Source organism: Typopeltis vanoorti, chromosome 11 (genome assembly GCF_054136105.1).
Source record: "Typopeltis vanoorti isolate ZY-2024b chromosome 11, IOZ_Tvanoo_1.0, whole genome shotgun sequence".
Taxonomy (NCBI): Eukaryota; Metazoa; Arthropoda; class Arachnida; order Uropygi; family Thelyphonidae; genus Typopeltis; species Typopeltis vanoorti.
This window is the reverse complement of record NC_143559.1, coordinates 136,906,230-136,925,626: the sequence shown is the minus strand read 5'-3', so window position 1 is coordinate 136,925,626 and position 19,397 is coordinate 136,906,230. Positions and strand designations below refer to the sequence as shown.

At 37.8% G+C, this 19,397-nt stretch overlaps 1 protein-coding gene across 1 annotated transcript in view; it reads left to right on the top strand.

The window, feature by feature from the left end:
* MED21 (mediator complex subunit 21) overlaps nucleotides 1-19,397 on the top strand; it is a 115,604-nt gene that overhangs the window by 75,391 nt on the left and 20,816 nt on the right. Inside the window, exon 3 of the mRNA XM_090400659.1 lies at nucleotides 969-1,069. Within this exon, the coding sequence (XP_090256785.1) occupies nucleotides 969-1,069 (101 nt within the window). The remainder of the gene's footprint in view (nucleotides 1-968; nucleotides 1,070-19,397) is intronic.

The window sequence follows — 19,397 nt, the reverse complement described above, 5'->3', positions numbered from 1 at the left end:
TGGGTACAACATTAACAAATAAAACATTTTGAGTTACACTTTCATATTCTGTAAGCAGTTTTGTTTTATTCTTTCCAATTTGAACATTATAGGCCAGGAAACCCTGACAGTAATTTATAATCACCCTGTGTGTGTAATACTACGATAAATAATATATGTATATATATACTAGGAGGGCTCTGCCCCCTGATGCCTACAGCTTCCAAACCCCCCCCCCCCCCCCGAGTTCCGGACTGATAGGCTGGTTCTCTTTGAATTCTGGTGACTCGAATTTTGAAGTCAACACTCAGGGTAGCCCCTGAGTTTCAAAACGTTTCAAATAACTTGACAAAAAATGTTACAAAAAAAAGCCTTATCATTTTATATTATAGAGTAGATATAATGAGGATCTATATCTCTGTTAGTATTGACAATATGCTTTGGTTGAAAAGACCTGGTTTTCAAATCCTCTTGTGAAGAACTTTTATCAAGACTTTATCTGAAGTTAGCCATTCTCATATAAGAAGTGTCAGTGTTTTTCTTTCCTTGAAAGTTGATTTTGTCATCTGCATAATACTGATCACAAAATGAGCCAGAACACCTGCAGTTGACAGCTATTTAACTGTCATATCAAGCATTAATGAAGTTTCACAGAAGCAAACTTAATTTGGTCATGACAGTTCCCCATTTTTCTCTTAGGTGTTAGGCTCAATAGTGAATAGAGATGTAATCTATAAATTAATACATTTTAATTGTGTTAATTTATAGATTTATTTATAGTTTATAAAAAAATCTATAAATAGTGCTATTTATTTATTGTTTGACAAAATAAATAAAAAAAAACCTGTAATAAGAAAATCGGTAGTTGGGATGCCAGGTTTTATTTTTAATCGAGATACTTGAGGTCCAAAAAAGTTGGGCACTGCTATATTAAAGTATATAGTTGACACATTTATATCACTTATTTTCCTTTATTTTTATTTTTTTAGATTATGCACAGCTGTTTGCTTCATTAATTGCACGAACTGCAAAAGATATTGATGTACTGATTGACTCTCTTCCAAGTGAGGAATCTTCACCAGAATTGCAAGTATGTGCTTATGCATCTTTGACTTGGTTCAGAGTAGCTGAATAGAATTTTTATTGGAAATTCAAGATAATGAGTATTATTCTAAAACTAGTAATTTTCAACAGAAATTCACGCATACTCTTATTTTTACATTTTGTTGTGAATTTTTCCACTTAATTACAGTAACTTTTCATTAGTTAATGAATATTAATATAATTTTTTATAGCCTAATTATGACTATTAGAAGTGGATGGAAGAATGTACATTCACTCAGAGGAGCTGTGCAATTTTTTTTGGCTTAGTGATACTGCTTGCAAGAACCAAAGTTTAGTAATGCCATCATCAAATTCTTGATCTGTACCTTCAGGAAGCGTATAGGATATTATGATAGCACAACATGATTAAGTTTCATCATTACTAACTTCCTGTTGACAATTTTCCCCCAAATTAATCTGGCTAGGGACTTGGGGGTGTTGGTAGATAGGGATATGAAGTTCAGGAGACACATTGCTAAGGTGTCCAAGATTGCATATAGGATTACTTGGTTATTAAGAAACACACTAACATCCAGAGATAAAGAGGTTATTATTCCCTTTTATAAAGCATTGATAATTCCACATTTGGATTACTGTGCTCAGGTGTGGTCACTTGGATTGCTTGGAGATGAGGAGATTGTGGAAAGGGGTTCAGAGGAGAGTGACTAAGTTGGTGAGTGATGTAAAAAAATGCTCTCTACATTGATAGATTGAGAGCTTGTGGATTGCAGAGGTTGGTTGATAGGCAGAAGAGAGGGGATATGATAGAAACATTTAAATTACTAAAAGGGTTTTATAAGGTTGATGCAGGTGAAATGTTTCAGCTGTGTGATAGTGATGGAAGAACAAGAGGTCATCCCTGGAAATTAAGGAAAAGGGTGGTTAACAAGGGTGTGAGAACGAGATTTTTCGCCTGGAGGGTGGTGAATGAGTGGAATGCATTGACTGACTCAGTTGTGAGTTCTTTGTCTGTAAATGAATTCAAGAAGAGATATGATAGATATTGTTTTGATAGTTTGGGTTTCCCATGAGGAGACCCAAATTTTTACTACTGACTCCATGGAGATGCCCGTAATAATAATAATATCTGTTAGAACTCCAGTATTTTATCTTATATTTCAGTCTTCTAAGGCAAAAAAATAGTTGTTTTGCTAACCTTTCCTCTCCCATTAAGTTTAAGTGACCATATGACCTCAAATTAGCTTGCTCATTCCTAAATGCGAATAGTCTTTTGTTGTATTTAGGCCAAATAGTCATAATTATAAATTATGACTTTTTTACATTTCCTTCATAATATGATTTATATAGATAATGAGTAACATTTGAAATAATGAGCACTTGTGTCTCATGTCCGATTTTATATCAAACCATCTGCCTCTATCAATTTTAACTGCTGACTTACGTCTCAGATATAGACTATTGCCCAATATAATATCCTATTTAGGCCATTTATTTATAGTGTTTTAGTCAGCTATTTTCTAATGACACTTTGTCATATCTTGAACTCTTGTGTTGGTTTGTTCCAATAGCTGGCTTTTCACTGTTCACACCTGGAAAAGAGCGGTGGCCTTGTTCAACTTGGTGATGCCACTCCACAGCAGATGGTGTCACCAGGTTGAATTAGTCTTTGGATTAGTTGATTTAGTCTGCTAAATCTGAATATACCAGCCCTTCCTTGTTTGTTCAGTACCCTGATATACACAACTTGGAAAGAAGTCAACAGATGCATAGTATTAGGAACAAACAGCCATGGTGTCACCTTAATAAGTAGGACCTCCTTTCACTGTGATGACTGCAACAATTCTGCAGGCATAATTTCCAAGTGTACAATAGCGACCATTTGGAATTTTGGACCTTCTTCCTATAGGCATGTAATCCAATTCCATGTAACCTCATTACATGGAATTGTATTGGTGAGGTCAAAGAACAGATGTTCTTTGACCTCACCCGATGCTTCAGTTCATCCCACAGATGTTGAATAGGGTTGAGATTAGGGCTCTGTGGAGGCCAGTTAAGTGTGTTGATGGTCATATCCACAAACCATGCTGTTATAGCAGCAGCCTTATGACATGGTGCATTGTCTTGCTAAAAGAGACAATGGTCATTTCTGTAGAAATGCCACAAAGCAGAAAGCATTGCATTGTCCAAAATGTTTAGATTCATCTCAGAGTTCAATGTTTGTGGCACCACAAACAGAGATCCAAAGTCAGATCAGAAAAAACTGGACCATACCATCACACCGCCATCTCCGAATTTCATAGTTGGAGTTACACACTCTGATAAGAGATGTTCACTGGGTATCCACCACACTCACATCCATCCATCTGCTCGGTAGAGGGTGTAGAATGATTCATCACTCCATAACATGGCTTTCCAATCTTCCATAATCCCACTGTGAAGACACACATGTTTGTTCGGTTAATGTAGGGCTTGCATATTGCAGTACTACCATGGAAACCCATGTTGTGTGGCTCAGTTCTGAATATTGAAAGTTTTTTTCACTTGGTTATACTATAAATTAAAGATGCCAAGAAATTATATTCTTGGTTTAATCCTGTTTCTAAATGTAAGGAAACAAAGTTTACAAGTGAAGTATCTTCATGACTGGGCTACTTGTATATGAAGGTACTTGACTTCACATCAGTTGCCTTAGTATCCCATTATGCAAAGCACACTCCTTTCAAATTCAGATGTATATAATGCATTGTATATAATCATCTTATCATCTCATCTTTTTACCCTCTTTTACCTTGCAGTGTCGAGGATTTATTAATCATCGAACCTCAAACCATTCATAGGATAAGGTGGTCAGCCCTACTCCCCTGTGTATCCTGTATCCTGTAGTGTAGTGTTGAGTTTTCAAGGCCGGTTTGCCTGCTTGCGGCAGGAAAAACCCTACTGTCCATGCCCAAGACCGGCTAACTTGGCTATGGCTGAGGAAGATCCTTCAGCTCCTCACGTTTCTGACAGGAATTGAACCTAGGACACTCCTTCCTCAGTCATATGGTTGTGAAGTGCATAGCCACTAGGCTAACCTCGCAGACTCATTATATATAAAATGAATATAATTTTGATCTTTATTGAGGTGAAACAAGTAAAGGGGTGTTCATCATAGGGGTGTAAAAAGAGCTTGATAGTATTTTTTCAGATTTTTTATATCAGCATATAGCCATAGGCTATATGATGTTTTCCTCTTTTACCAGTCTCATGCAGATGAACAACCAAAAGACCAATTGAAACTAAAGATGGCTGATACCCAGGTGGTTAGCTTTACCTGAATTAACTGCCTTGAGTTGGCTTTCTCTACCTAGGATTGCTTTCCAGTCATCCCTGCAATTGACCATAAGACTATATTGAACTAAGAGGATGGAACCATTTAAAAAAATCTCATAGTAAAAATAGACAGAATTTTATATCTCCCTGGTAAGTATTACATAATGTGAGTGGTCTACACCACCTAGCCAAAAATTTTATACCTACTAGAATGCTTCTTTCTAAATACAAAAATCATCTGACTGAACAATAGAATTTCCACAATACAGTATTATAAAGAATTGTATGGCATAATTTCTGATTTTTAAATCTGTTTCTTCCTAACCTTCCATAAATGGTATTTTAATTCATTAATTATAAAAATTAAAATTCTTTCCTATTGCTGGCAGGTGATGGGTACTGCAATAAAAGAACCTGTTCTGTTGTAAGTAATGAAATGCCAAACACATTACATAATCTGTTCCAAATATGCAGGGCCAAAGGGCAGCTGTAGAATGCACATTTCACTGTTTCCAATTGATAACAGATGTTACAGATTGGATCTCTGATGTTAAAGATCCTCAATTTGATTGAGGATCTTCTAAGGTTTCAAAGTTCTTGAACTGGTAATATTGGGTAACTGGAGAAGGGAATTCCAAATATAATGAGGGGTTCTCTCTCTTAGGGGTTAGTCCAAAAAGAATGCCTCCAAAATCCCTCTTTCCAAAAACTTTTCATTTTGTCTTGTCTGCATTAGTAGTTAATCCACTGCTCTTGCTGAATTTTTTGAAAATACCAAAAAAGATATATATGGAATCATTATCCTTCAAAGTGCCCACTACATCAGCATATGCTAATACCTTCTTTTTCTTCATAGTTGAAGGAACTGTTATTCTTCACACAGCATGTGTATTGTCTACTTCCTGTAAGTAAGAAAGGTTCAAGAACAATGCAAAGAGCAATGGACTAAGAGGGCAACCTTGCTTGACTCCTTTTCGAATTTTTACCAAGTCTGACAGGAATCTATTAACTAGGAGGCACGTAGTTGAACTGGCTCCTTTGATAACAGATTGCAGCTTTTTACCTACACCAGTTTGCTGGAGGAAGTAGAACAGAAAGGGATGCCAGACATTATCAAATGCTTGAGTAAGGTCTACTGATAGCACTGCCATTGCCTGTTTTTTCGTATTAACTAAGCGGAGTAGATCATGTAGCAGAATCAGATTAAATTCTACTGCTCTGCCTGGAACTTAATACACCCGTGTGCTTTTTGCACACAGATGTATGCAACTGTTGTTGATAATGTGGAAAAATATCTTATAGTCAGTATCAGAGAAATAAGTCTCCAGCTGCTGATTAAAGTATGTTTTCTGTTAGGTTTTGGAATGAGGATGGTATGGTTGCTACAAATTCACTTGGTATGTGTCCTGACAAGAAAAAGGATTAAACAGTATAACTAGAATGGAAAGAATAAAATCCCAGGCCTTGGAGTAAAGTTCTGTCCCTAGACCATCAGTTCCTGGGGATTTTCTTGTCTGGCATTCTTTATAGGGTGTGATAACTTCAGATGCTATAATGGGTCTGTCAAACCCATCTTGGATATGAACAGGAAAGTCATGAATGTTCCAAGAGTTATAATTTCCCACAGTACCATTGTCTTCAAATTTTTATAGTGATTTTAAAAGGAGTCAAGGATGCCTTAAGTATTGGATATGTCTTTGCCTTCATTGCAGATTTGAGTGATAGTCCTTTCTTTGCAGAATTTAGTGAATTGTCTATTGAAGAATGCAGCTGAAGGACTATCTGCTAAGCCAACTGTATTCTTATTTTAAAATTTCTTTCTTCTTCTACTTGTTTTTGCCTTTCCACTACTATCTCTATGTTAACGTTTCTAATGATGTTGCTGCATTCTATACCACTGCATTATTTGCTACGAACCAGCTTCTCGCTTTATACAGGTCTTTCAGCATTTTCCTTTTGTGGAAAGCCTGTTCCTTTCCCCATTCAATCAGCTAGAGTGCATGAACAAAAGTAGACTGAATGAACCAACCAATAATAAAAGGTATGACAGGAAAAATAGACGTATGAATGTGAACATGAACAAAATGAAGGATAGAGTGCTGTATGGAGACTCGTTAGTACGAGGTGTGTTAGTAGAGGATTTGACAAAATCGTACCAACCTGGTGCGACCATAAAGGACGTAACTGTGTCTATTAGAGAGCAAAAGGAAAGGGTGAAAGAAATGATTATTGTGGCAGGTACGAATGATTTGAAAGGAGATAAAATGGAAATGATAGAAGACCTGAATGAATTGTTTGAGGTAGCAAAAGAAAAGAGTGAGAGAGTTAGAATGATTAGTCTTTTGCCACGGTATGACAGTGAAATGTTTAAAAGGAGGGCTATAATTGCAAATGACTTTATGCGTGGGTTATGTATGACGAGTGGTGTGGAATTTGTGGATGTGTGGAGTGAGTTTGATGGGCGAAAGGATCTATATAAGATGGATGGCTTGCATTTGAATGGTTACGGTGTAAGAAGACTTGAGAAAGTGTTGCTGAATGTAGTGGATGTGCAAATTCAGAGAAACTAGATTTGTTAGGGGGGGAGGGTAGAGATACAGTCCTTATGGAGGCAGTTGAATATAAGAATGAATATAATATGCCAGAGCAAATAAGGACAACAAATCAGAGTGGGATAGTTAATATAACGCATCAAGGTAGGGTTGGGGCTAATGGGGGTCTTAAATTCATGTACACTAATACTAGGAGTATTAGGAACAAGAAGGAAGAGTTTTTGGCCATGGTTGGCACTTCCAGATCACAGGTTATAGGTATTAGTGAAACATGGCTGACTGTAGATGATATAACTAGTGGGATTGAATGTGATGGGTATAGTGTATTCAGGAATGACAGAGAGAATAAAATGGGGGGAGGAGTATTGTTGATGATAGCGGATGAGCTCCAGCCAAGGAGAATAGAAGTTGAATTGCAGGATAGAGAAAAGAGCACATTTGAGGCCATTTGGTGTGAGATTGTGGCTAGCAGAACTAAATATACAATTGGGTGCTGCTATAGACCAGGTGATGGAAAAGATGGTGGTGACAGTATGCACAAGCAAATAGAAGAAATGGGTGGAAGGAGGGTGATTATTATGGGAGATTTCAACTATGGTCGCATTGATTGGAGTGAGGAGAGGAGAAGGAACTGGATTTTATGCGGTTATTAAGGGATAACTATCTGCGACAGCATGTAATGGAAAATACTAGGGGTCAGAGAGTGCTTAACCTAGTAATTACATCTGAGGATTTGGCTGTAACAAATATGACCACATTGCCACCAATCGGTGAGAGTGATCATAGGGTCTTAACTTGGGAGGTGGCTAAAGGTGTAGAATTTTCAATTAAGACAGGGTACATGTGGAATTATCGGGCTGGAAAGTATGACAAGCTTAGGAGTTTGATTGGTTCAGTGCCATGGCATGTACAACTGCAAGGACTAGAAGTTGATAGTGCATGGGAGGTAGTTAAGAAGTGCTTGCATGAAGCAATGGCTGACTGTATACCTAGATTCCGAATAATAAATCAAGTAGGGGTTAAATGGATGAATAACACTATTAAGCTTGAGTTGCAAAAAAAGAAACAACTATGGAGGGAATTTAAGGAGAAGGGTGACCGGCAGGCACATGAACGGTATAAAGCGCAGGCCAGAAGGGTGACAAGTGTGGTAAGAAAAGCAAAAAAGGATTACGAAAGAACATTGGCCATGCAGGCTAAAGAGAATCCTAAACAGTTTCTTAGATATGTAGCAAGTAAAAGGAAAAATGTACATGGCAGATTGATTTTAAAGAATGCCGATGGTAGGGAGGTAACTGAATCAGTTGAGATAGTTGAGTTACTGAGTGAGCACTTTGCAAAAGTATATCATCCAGGTGGTGACATTGCAGAAACGAATAAACCAGTAGATTATACGGGAATTGTGGTTAATGAAGTGGAGGTGAGTAGTCTATTGCATAACCTCAATGTCAATACATCTGTGGGATTGGATGGTATACCAGCTCGTGTTGTACGAGAAGCAGCTAAAGAATTGTCAGTACCCTTGACCATTTTGTTTAATTTGAGTCTCGGGTCTGGGTTAGTCCCGAGCTGGTGGAAAGAGGGGAAAATAGTTCCACTGCATAAAGGTGGTTCCAAGACTGCTGTTGTAAATTACCGACCGATTAGCATATCAGGAATCATTGTAAAGGTCTTAGAGAAAATAGTCAAGAGGAAAATACAAGATTGGATAGAAGAAAATGGGATACTGTATCAGGGACAGCATGGTTTTGTGAAGGGTAGGTCATGCCTCAGTAACTTGCTCATGTATTATAACACAGTGACGGCTCAACTGGATAAGGGTAATGGATTTACGGTGATTCTACTAGACCTTGCCAAGGCCTTTGACAGGATTCCACATGGAATTCTAATCAGTAAATTGCAGCATATGGGAATGGACATAGGGTTGGTGAGATGGATAGGAGGGTGGTTGACGGAGAGATATCAGAGAGTGGTTTACTCGGGAGTAGAGTCCACAAGACGGCCTGTGACTAGTGGTGTGCCACAAGGATCTGTTCTTGGACCACTGCTGTTTAATTTGTTCATAAATGATATAGGAAATGATCTGAGAGGAACAGTTCATTTGTTTGCAGATGATGCGAAGTTGGGTAGGGCAATAGTGAATGCAGATGACGTCAAAATTTTGCAGGATGATTTCGATAGATTGGAGGTCTGGGCTAAGGAGAATGGATGTCAGTTTAATGTGGCAAAATGTAAGGTTATGCATTTTGGGGTGAAAAGATTGGCGGCAGTTTACTGCATTGGTGGAACCCTGCTCCAGGAAATTGATGAGGCACGTGATTTAGGAGTGTTGGTAGATAAGGAATTGAAATTTAGGGGACACATTGCAAAAGTGACCAAAACAGCACATCAAATCACTTGGTTGCTGAAGAATACGTTGACAAGCAGGTTATTGTTCCTCTCTATCGAGCCTTGATAAGACCCCATCTAGACTACTGTGCGCAGATTTGGTCACCTAGGTTTCTTCTTGATGGGGAGGAGGTGGAGAGGATCCAGAGGTGAGTGACCAAGATGATAGCAGGTCTGTGGAATGAACCGTATGAGAACAGGTTGAGGATTTGTGGGTTGCAAAAATTGGTTGATAGGCAGAGGAGGGGAGATATGATTGAGACATTCAAATTACTGAAGGGTTTCTATAAAATTAATTCAGAAGATATTTTTGAGAACAGGGCTGGTTGTGGGAGGACTAGGGGACATCCATGGAAACTGGGCAAAAGTGTGGTTAGTAAAGGTGTTAGAGCTGGGTTCTTTACTTTTAGAGTAGTGAATGAGTGGAATGCGCTCCCTGAGTCTGTGGTGGATGCCGTGACAGTGAATGAGTTTAAGGCGAGGTATGATAGATACTGTATGAATGTCAAATAGTTGTGATGAATATGATTTGGGGCCTCCCTCGATGAGTCTAATGACTCCCTGGAGTTGCCCGTAATAATAGTAATAATAATAATAATAATAATAATATTCTGTTTTACTGTTTGTTTGAATTTTATCCACATATCCCAGTTCTAGGTAACATTATTCAAGTTTGAACAGAGAGTCTGGAATTTGGTTGAAAAGATCAACAGAAAATTTGGTGGAAGTCTATGGTCTAGAACTGATCTCTACTTGTTCTATGCAGCAGAATTTAACTAGAACTGGATTATGATCTGACATCTTGATGTCAAGATGTTTTATCTGAATTTTCCTATTTATAAAGGAAGAAGAGATATAATGATCAAGATGGGTACCAATACCTTGATTCATGTACGTGTAAACCTGGAGATTAGGATTGTGAATCCTCCATATGTCTACTAGTTGAGCACATTGTCGAGGCATATTTTTAACTATTCATATCCCATTTTTCCACTCCTGGGGTGGCCTCCTGTTTTCTTTGATGTGGAGTTTTCAATATAATTCCAATCTCCAGCTGTTAAGATGTAGTGGACACTGTATTCTTTCTCTTTATTAGCATGAGATGGTTCCTCATAATCCATAAACTTTTCTGAGCCTCATGAGTCGCGATTTTATGATCCACAACCTTCTCCATCTTTATATTTTTTTTATTATTTCTCCATATATGGCTCCAATTCCTGGAAGAATTTTCATCTAACTGTTCCATTGGAGAGCATAAACATTTATAAACCTTATTACACATCCACAGTATTTCCAGTCTATGATCAAGGTTCTCCCTTCTGCATCCCTTTGACCCAGAATGATCCAAGGAGGTGGGTAAGAATAAGAACTGCTACTCCAATCCTGTTAAATCTTCCAAAGCTCCAATAAGAAAGAAGTTGATATCTGTCGTTGAAGTTTTTATATCTTTATATCAGCAGAAGTATGTTTCTTGGAGAAACAGAAACGAGATATATATAGGCTTAGCATAAGTATCCACATAGCTTCTTATTTTACTTGTCTGTGAAATCCTTATACATTTAATGAGGCACTGCAGAAAGGAGATGATATTATTAGTGAAGTGTCACTGGTAAGTCTTTAACTTATAGATTTAGGATGAATCTGATCAGGTCTTCAATCTTGAAGGAGCAACTGTGTAGTCTGCTTCTTGTGAATTGTTTTCCAGTTTTTTTGCAATTTCTTTCCATTATTTCAATTTCATGCCTATTGTTCTTGATTTGGAAGCTAGTTATTTTCTTTTCATGTATATGATAATCATACTGAGAAAACTTTAAGTAAACTCTATTATTTTTTTCTTTAATAGTATCTCTTACTCTTTCTCTTTATTAGCATGAGATGGTTCCTCATAATCCATAAACTTTTCTGAGCTGGAGTCGTCATTTGATGATCCACAACCTTCTCCATCTTTATCTTTTTTTTATTATTTCTTCTTCTTTGAGATTTAGTTCCTTTCTTTAATACATCTTTAAAAATTTTTTTTATTAATTCATCTTTTCTTTTTGGTGACCTTGTCTGCATATTAAGTTCTTTCGGTTGTTGTCATCATCATCATCATCAAATTCCTGCCATGTACCCTCAAGGGGTGTACAGGATATGACAGTACTACATGAAAAAAATTACATCATTACTAACTTCCTATCTACAATTTTCCTCCAAATCAGTCTGTTACTTGTCAAGACTCCAACATTATCAGATCTTATATTTCTATCTTCTAAGGCACTTTGTACCGTATCAATCCACCTATATCTTGGTCTTCCTCTGGGTCGTTTTCCTGCCAACCGGGCAGAGAACACTTGTTTGCTAATCTTTCCTCTCCCATTCTATTTAAGTGACCATACCACCTGAGATTAGCTCTGCTAATGCATTCCTGGATGCTGCCAATGTCAAGTTCTTTCCTAATATCCTCATTTTTAATATGATATTGCCATTGATGCCATTTGTTCACGCCTCTAATCTTTCTCAGGACTCTCATATCTGCAGTCTCTAGTCTTTGGTCAAGTGTTTTACTTCTGACCCAGCTCTCAGATCCATAAGTTAAAACTGGTTTGAACACTGTCTTGTATACATCTAATTTAGTGTTTCGACTAATTTCTCTCTTATTCCATATGAATTTATTCAATTGACTTCCCACCATACCAGCTTTGCTGATTCTGTTGTCTATTTCTATATTTAATTTACCATCTTCAGTAAAAATCGTGCCTAAGTAGCTGAAATGTTTTACTTGTTCCACAGGTTCTCCATTCACAACACAGTTGACATTTTCAATGATTCTGCCTATTTTCATTGCCTTTGTCTTTTTATTGCTGACCTTCATACCATATCTATTACAACAGCTATTCAATTTTGTCAGAGAATGTTGCAGACTTGTAGCGGATTTATTTAGAAGTATAACATCATCCGCATAAAGCAAAGAGCTGACATTAACATCTCCAATTTTGATATCATGTTTAATACCACTTTCCTTCATAATGTGATCCATATAGATAATGAATAACAGAGGGGATAATGTACATCCTTGTCTCACACCAGATTTAACATTAAACCATCTTCCTGTACTTCCTTCAATTCTAATTGCTGACTTACAAATCAAATAAAGACTAAGTATTGCTTGATATAATGCCCCATTGACACCATATAACTGCAGCGTATTGAATAGCTTCTCTCTTGGCACCTTGTCATATGCCTTTTTCCAAATCGACAAAACTTAAAAACAGATCTTTGTTATATTCCCATGCTTTCTCGACTATTTGTCGTAAAGTGAAGATCTGATCCTGACTGCCTCTATTTGGCCTGAATCCAGCTTGTTCTTCACCAAGCTTTTCTTCCACAATTCTTCTCAACCGTTTCTCAAGTATACTTGCATAGATCTTGCCAGGAACACACAGTAGGGAAATACCTCTGTAATTCTCACATTCAGTTTTATTTCCCTTTTTATATATGGGAACTATGAGAGCTCTACTCCAATCATTGGGAATTCGTCCCTCTGTCCAGGCTTTCTGAACTATGCAGTGCAGCCATTGTAACACTCTTATACCACCATACTTCAGCATTTCTGGTCGAATAATATCTACTCCTGCTGCCTTTCCACATTTCAAGCCTTTGATGGCTTTTTCTACTTCATGTATGGATATGTATTCCTGACTGAATGCCTGGTCAGTGTTTTTTACCACTGTGCTGTCATCACTGCTTGTTTCATTTAGCAATTTTTCAAAGTAATTACTCCATACTTCAAGGATATCTTTTTCTTCCGTTTTCATGTCATCTCTAACTCCTTTTACAGCACTCTTTCGTCCATTCCTAAGCTTCTTCAACAACCTCCAGAATATTTTGCCACCTTCTTGATATTTATTTTCTATATTCTTGCCAAAAGTCCTCCCATGACTTTTGTTTAGCTAGTTTTACACACTGTTTAGCTTTCTTACATTTGTCTCTGTATTCTGTAAGAGTAAAAGCTGACTTATTTGCCAGGAACTTTTGATATGCTTTCTTCTTTTCCTTCACTGCCTCTTTAACTTCCTGTGTCCACCAGGGAGTTCTGATTTTTTTATCCTTGCACACAACCTCACCACATGGCTCTCTGGCAGAATCAGTCGATGTTTTCTTCAGAGTTTGCCACTGAATCTCCAAGGTTTGATTCCTGTTCTCAAACTCTTTCATTTTCTTTTCAATAATCTTTCTGTATTTTAGTCTACAGTTTGCATCTGAGAGCTGCTCAACTTTTATTCGCTTTAAAACTTTCTTACATGTTATTCTTTTCAATATGAAATTCAATTTTATCCTGCTCGAGAGTAAATAGTGATCACTTCCAATTTCAAATCCTCTGTACACTCTGGTGTCCTGCACCAGGGAGAAAACATCACTATCAACAATAACATAGTCAATGAGACTTTTCTTATTCCTATCCTCTTCTCTCCATATGAATTTGTGCACATTTTTATGTTGGAACATGGTGTTAGTAATAACCATTCCATGTCCTGAGCAGAAATCCAACAGATATTTGCCATTATTATTAGCTTTGCTCTTTTCTCCAAATTTTCCCAAAATATTTTTGTATGTCTCCCAATCATTTCCTACTCTGCTATTTAGATCCCCAACAAGGACCAACTTTTCCTTTTTCATTGTGTCAGTTGCTTTTTCTAATGTGTCAAAAAATTCCTCCACTTCTACCTTAGTAGAACCTTCTGTGGGACCATAGGCACAAATAAGTCTCATTGTCCAGTTCCCCATTCTCATATTTGCCCACATTACTCTACTTGAGACTGACTGCCATTGAAGAAGATTAGCCGCATATTTTGTGTTGAATACTATGGCTACTCCTTGTTTTCCTTGATTCTCATTGCCTGAATATTACATTTTGTATTTATTGCTCAGAAAGATCTCACCAGTTTTGGTCTTTTTTGTTTCAGTCACCCCTATTATGTCGATCTGGTACTTATCTAATTCCTCAGCTAGCTCCATTTCTTTGCCATTCAGGCTTCTTACGTTGATAGTACCGATCTTTAACTCTGGTGATGTTGAGTTGGGGTTTGTTTTCAGATTTGTTCCAGTAGCTGACTTTTCGCTGTTCACCCTGGTTCCCTGGCGAAAACAACGGGGGCCTTGTTTAACCGGGCGACGCCCCAGCCAGCATGAAATTTTGTCATGTTGTACCATCATTTTTTATTTTGGTTTTACCAATAAGAATACAATTTGGTCGGCTAAATCCCAAATTGCCAGCCCATCCTCGTCTGTTCAGTATCGAAGTTGATACCCAACTGGGTGCACCACGAGAAGGTGAGGATTGGACATTAGGTTCAGAAGCCCTGGTTGGTTCTCCGCATTCCTTTAAAGGCTATGTGGAGGTCTTCTCTCAGTTTTACAGCTTTGACCCTTAAGCACTCCTTTTTGGTTGTCTTATTTGCTTTTTCTGTTTTTTCTCTGGTTTGTCCTTGTATCACAGTTTCATTTGTATTTCATCTTGTATCTGTTCAGTTGTTTTACTAGGTTAATTATTGGTAATTTCAACTAATGCTCCATCTATATTTGGGAAAGTGGCTCTTGCAGTTCTGGAATTTTGAGGCTAATTTCTGGCTGATTTAATTTTACACTTTTTGTGATTTTACTAAATATTGTTTGTTGAAAGTGGCCTCTTTGTTAGACTGAATCAGAATATCCAGGAACTCTTTTTTATGTGTCTCTGATATATATGCTGTTCTAATTGCCTCTACCAGTACTCCCACTCTTTCAGCAAAAGTTCTGAAAGGACAAGTGGTAATGCAATGTTCAGAACTTTCACATTCCTGACAGGGTTTGAGACACGGATTAGTGATATGTCCAATCTCCATACAGTCAAAACATTTAGCTTTGGAACAGTTGCCAGCTAAGTAATCATATGAACCACAACGCAGGCACTGCCTCTGTACTTCGGGATAGTTCACCATAACGCCAACCTGGTTGGCTGAGTGGTTAGCATATCTGCTCTCCAGCCAAAAGGCTGTGGGTTTGAATCTCACCGTGGGCATGGATATTTGTGATTGTCTGTGAAAATACCAGTGGTGGTAGTGGGCAGTAGAAGGCGGTGTAGATGATGATGGTAGTTGTTCATTGTAGTTGGTGGATTAAGTAGTGGAGATGGAGAATGTAGAGTAGGTGTCCTCCCTCAATGTGTCATGTAATAATTATATAACTCGAGTCGTACTGATGTTGATAAAATTTGGTACATGCATCTTCATATCCATTGTGAAGTTGACCTCACCAGAAAACCAATTTGGATCTTCACCTGATATACCCTTTCATATGTTACTGTTGGTGTAGATGATGATGATAGTAGTTGCAGTTCGTTGTAGTTGGTAGATTAAGTAGTGGAGATGGAGGGTTGTAGAGTAGGTGCCCTCCCTTGATGAGTATTTGGACTCCCTGGAGTGATCACGTAATAATAATAATAACTCGAGTTGTACCAGTGTTTGCAAAATTTGGTACAGGATCTTCATATACATTGTGAAGGTGAAAACCAGTTTGGATCTTCACCTGATATACCCTTTCATATGTTACTGATTTTATCCCTTTTGGAGAATGTGTAGATAAGAATTTCATTACTATTCTGTACATATGCCATTGGAAATCTTTCCATTTTTACTGTTTTAACCTGGCTTTCACCATTACAGGAATTACTGTGCTACCTTCGAATGTAAAACCCTGCAATAGTTTATCCCTTATTTATTATTATTATTATTACTACACAGACACCTCCATGGAGTCCAAAGACTCATCGTGGGAGACCCAATCTATCATACCTCTCCTTGAATCCATTAACAAAAAAAGCACTCACAACTGACTCTGGCAAACCATTCCACTCATTCACCACTCTCCAAACAAAAAATCTAGTCCTCACACCCCTACTACCCATACTTTTATTCAAATTCCAAGGATGACTCCTTGTTCTGGTCCCTCTAGCCAAGTACTGAAACATTTTCCCTGCATCTATCCTGTAAAATCCTTTAAGCATCTTAAATGTTTCTATCATATCCCCCCTTTTTCTCCTATCAACCAACTTCTGAAATCCACACACACACCTTGAATCTATCCTCATAGGAAATATTCCACAGGTCACTCACCATCTTGGTCGCTTGCAGCTGAATCCTCTCCATCACTTCCTCATCCCCAAGAAAAACCCAAGAGACAAAACTTGAGCACAGTAATTCCAGATATGGGGGCATATCAAAGCTTTATAAAAAGGAATAACAACTTCCTTATCTCGTATTGTTAATTTGTTCTTCAATAGCCAAGTAATCTTATGGGCTACCTTAGCAATAAGTCCACTATACTTTAACTCTCTGTCTCTAAATCTCTAGCTTCATCTGTTTCATGGAGTACCGTTCCATCAATGTGATACACAGTTTGTAATTGATTTATCCCAAAATGCTTAACTTTACATTTCTCGACATTAATCTGACACCCTTTAACTTTTGCCCATACTGACAGCTTATTTAAATTTTTCTGTAAGCTCTACACATTGCTGAAAGTTTATTTTTCACTTGGTTAGAGTATAATAAACTTAGTTTAATCCTTTATCCAAGTGTGAGTAAACAAAGTTTGTGCCTGAAAGTATCTTCAGGACTGGGGTAAGGTGGTACAACACCAGGGCACTTCTTGCAAAGGTGGAGCAAGCTACCAGCACTCCTATCTCAGTATCTCCCATAATGCAAAACACATGTCCTGAAGATACTTTCAGGCGCAAACTTTGTTTGCTCACACTTGAATAAAGGATTAAACTAAATTTATTATAATCTAACCTAGTGAAAAATAAACTTTCAACATCTTTCTCTAAATCCAGAGTAATTTATTAAAAAAAGGGTGGCACACCATTTGGAAACTTCTATAGGTAGAGATGACCTGCTAATGCTTCTGCATGGTATCTCCACTTGGGCCTGCCTCCCACTGAAGAGACCTCAATAAAGGTCGAAACTAGTCTGGGTTGTGGCCCTTCCCTTAATGCATAACATTAGACATATCTGCAAGGAGATGTGTTTTGCATTAAAGGAGATACTGAGATAGGAGTGTTGGTAGCTTGCTCCACCTTTGCAACGAGTTGTCCTGGTGTTGTACCACCTTAACCCAGTCCTGAAGATACTTTCAGGTGCAAACTTTGTTTGCTCTACACTTTGCCTTGATTAACTCTTACTCTACCTAATTTTGCATCATCAGCAAACAACTGAATATTTCCTTTGAGGTAATTTCATATATCATTTATGTACAAATTAAACAGCAATAGTCCCAGCACTGAACCTTGTGCCACACCACTGGTCGCTTGTTTTTTGCCTCTATTCTGCCCCTCCATATACCACTTTTTGATATCTGTCCAGCAGCGACCCTCTTATCCACTTAGCCAGTGTCATATCCATTCCTATGCAGTATTCTGTCAAATGTCTTTGCAAAATCCAGAAAAAAAATCATCATGCAGCCATTTCCTTTATCCAACTCAGCTGTTACTCTATTATAAAAAGTTAGTAAATTACTAAGACATGACCGACTCTTCAAAAAGCCATGTTGACCCTCATGCAGTATCATATTTTTATCTACCCATTCTTGAATTCTGTTTTTACCCATTTTTCTAGTACTTTTACCACCATGCCTCAAATACTGATTGATCTGTAATTTTCTAATGTAGTCTTAGAATCTCCCTTTGCCCTCTTTCCAATTCCTTGTAACTCTATCAGAGCTGGGACTTAAATTAAACAGTTTATTCAAAGGCATTGCCAGTTTCCTTGCACGTTCTCGCAAAACCTAGCTGATATCCCATCTAATCCCACAGCTGTATTTACATTGAGATTCTGCAATATCCAAGAACCTCCAAATTCATCCACCTCTGTTCCCACATTAGTGTCTGTCACATAGGTTAAAGCAGTAACCTCACTAGGAAGATATATGCTTACAAAGTGGTCACTCAGTAAGTCAACTATTTTATCTGCTTCTGTCTCCTCATGACCATCATCACTCATTAAGGTTAATCTTCCATAGTTATTCTTCCTCTTACTTGCCATATAACGAAAGAACTCTTTGGAATTTCCTTTGACCTGGTCAGCTAAATTCTTCTCATAATCTGATTTTGACTTCCATGCCATGCTGGTCGCTTTTCTTGCCTGAGCCTTGTACTGTTCATATTCATGAGTTTGTTGGTCACTTTTCTGTTTATATACTCTCCACAGCATTTTCTTCTTCTGCAGCTTGTGTTTAATGATATTACTCATTCATCTAACTCCTAAATGATTAACCCTCCTTATCCTAGGTACACAATTTAATACTCCTTCCTATATAAGACTACTAACATCCTTACCCTGCAGTGTTTTATGCCATAGTACAGATTTAAACTTTTTCCTAAGCATGTCATAATCACCTACCTTGTAGTTCCACAAATACCCCTTCTTGATAGAATATTCCTGATGTTTAACAATCTCCCAAGTCAAGACTGCATGATCACTTTCACCAGTTGGAGGCAATGTTGTCACCTTGATTATGGATAGATGGCTCTTCTGGTTCTATGACCACATCCAGTACTCTTCCCCCACCTTGTCCCCCTCCATCACATGCTGCCTTAATTATCCCTCAGCAGGTGTATAAATTCTATTTCCTTTCTGCCATGTGATCTTTCTTCCTTCCAGTCTATATTTCCCTAGTTGAAGCCACATAATAATCACTTGACTTGTACTCATACTAATTTGGCAATGCATGTTTTCCAGATCATCTGTGGAATTCCTTGGCCTATAGCAACAACCAACTGTATATTTTGTCTTATTGATCTTAATCTCACACCAGATTTCTTCAAATGAACAGCCACCCTCCCACCTGTCTCCTTTTCTTTTTGGTTGCAATTCACTTGCTATCATCAGCAGTACTCCTCCCCTCATCCTATCTTCTCTATTTTCCCTGAAAATACTAAACCCCTCACATTCTCTCCCTGTATCTACATCATCTGCTGTTGGCCAACTCTATTACACAAATTAGAACAAATGGGGATGGACATGGCACTGGTTAAGTGGATAAGAAGGCGGCTGCTGGACATATATCAAAAAGTCGTATATGGAG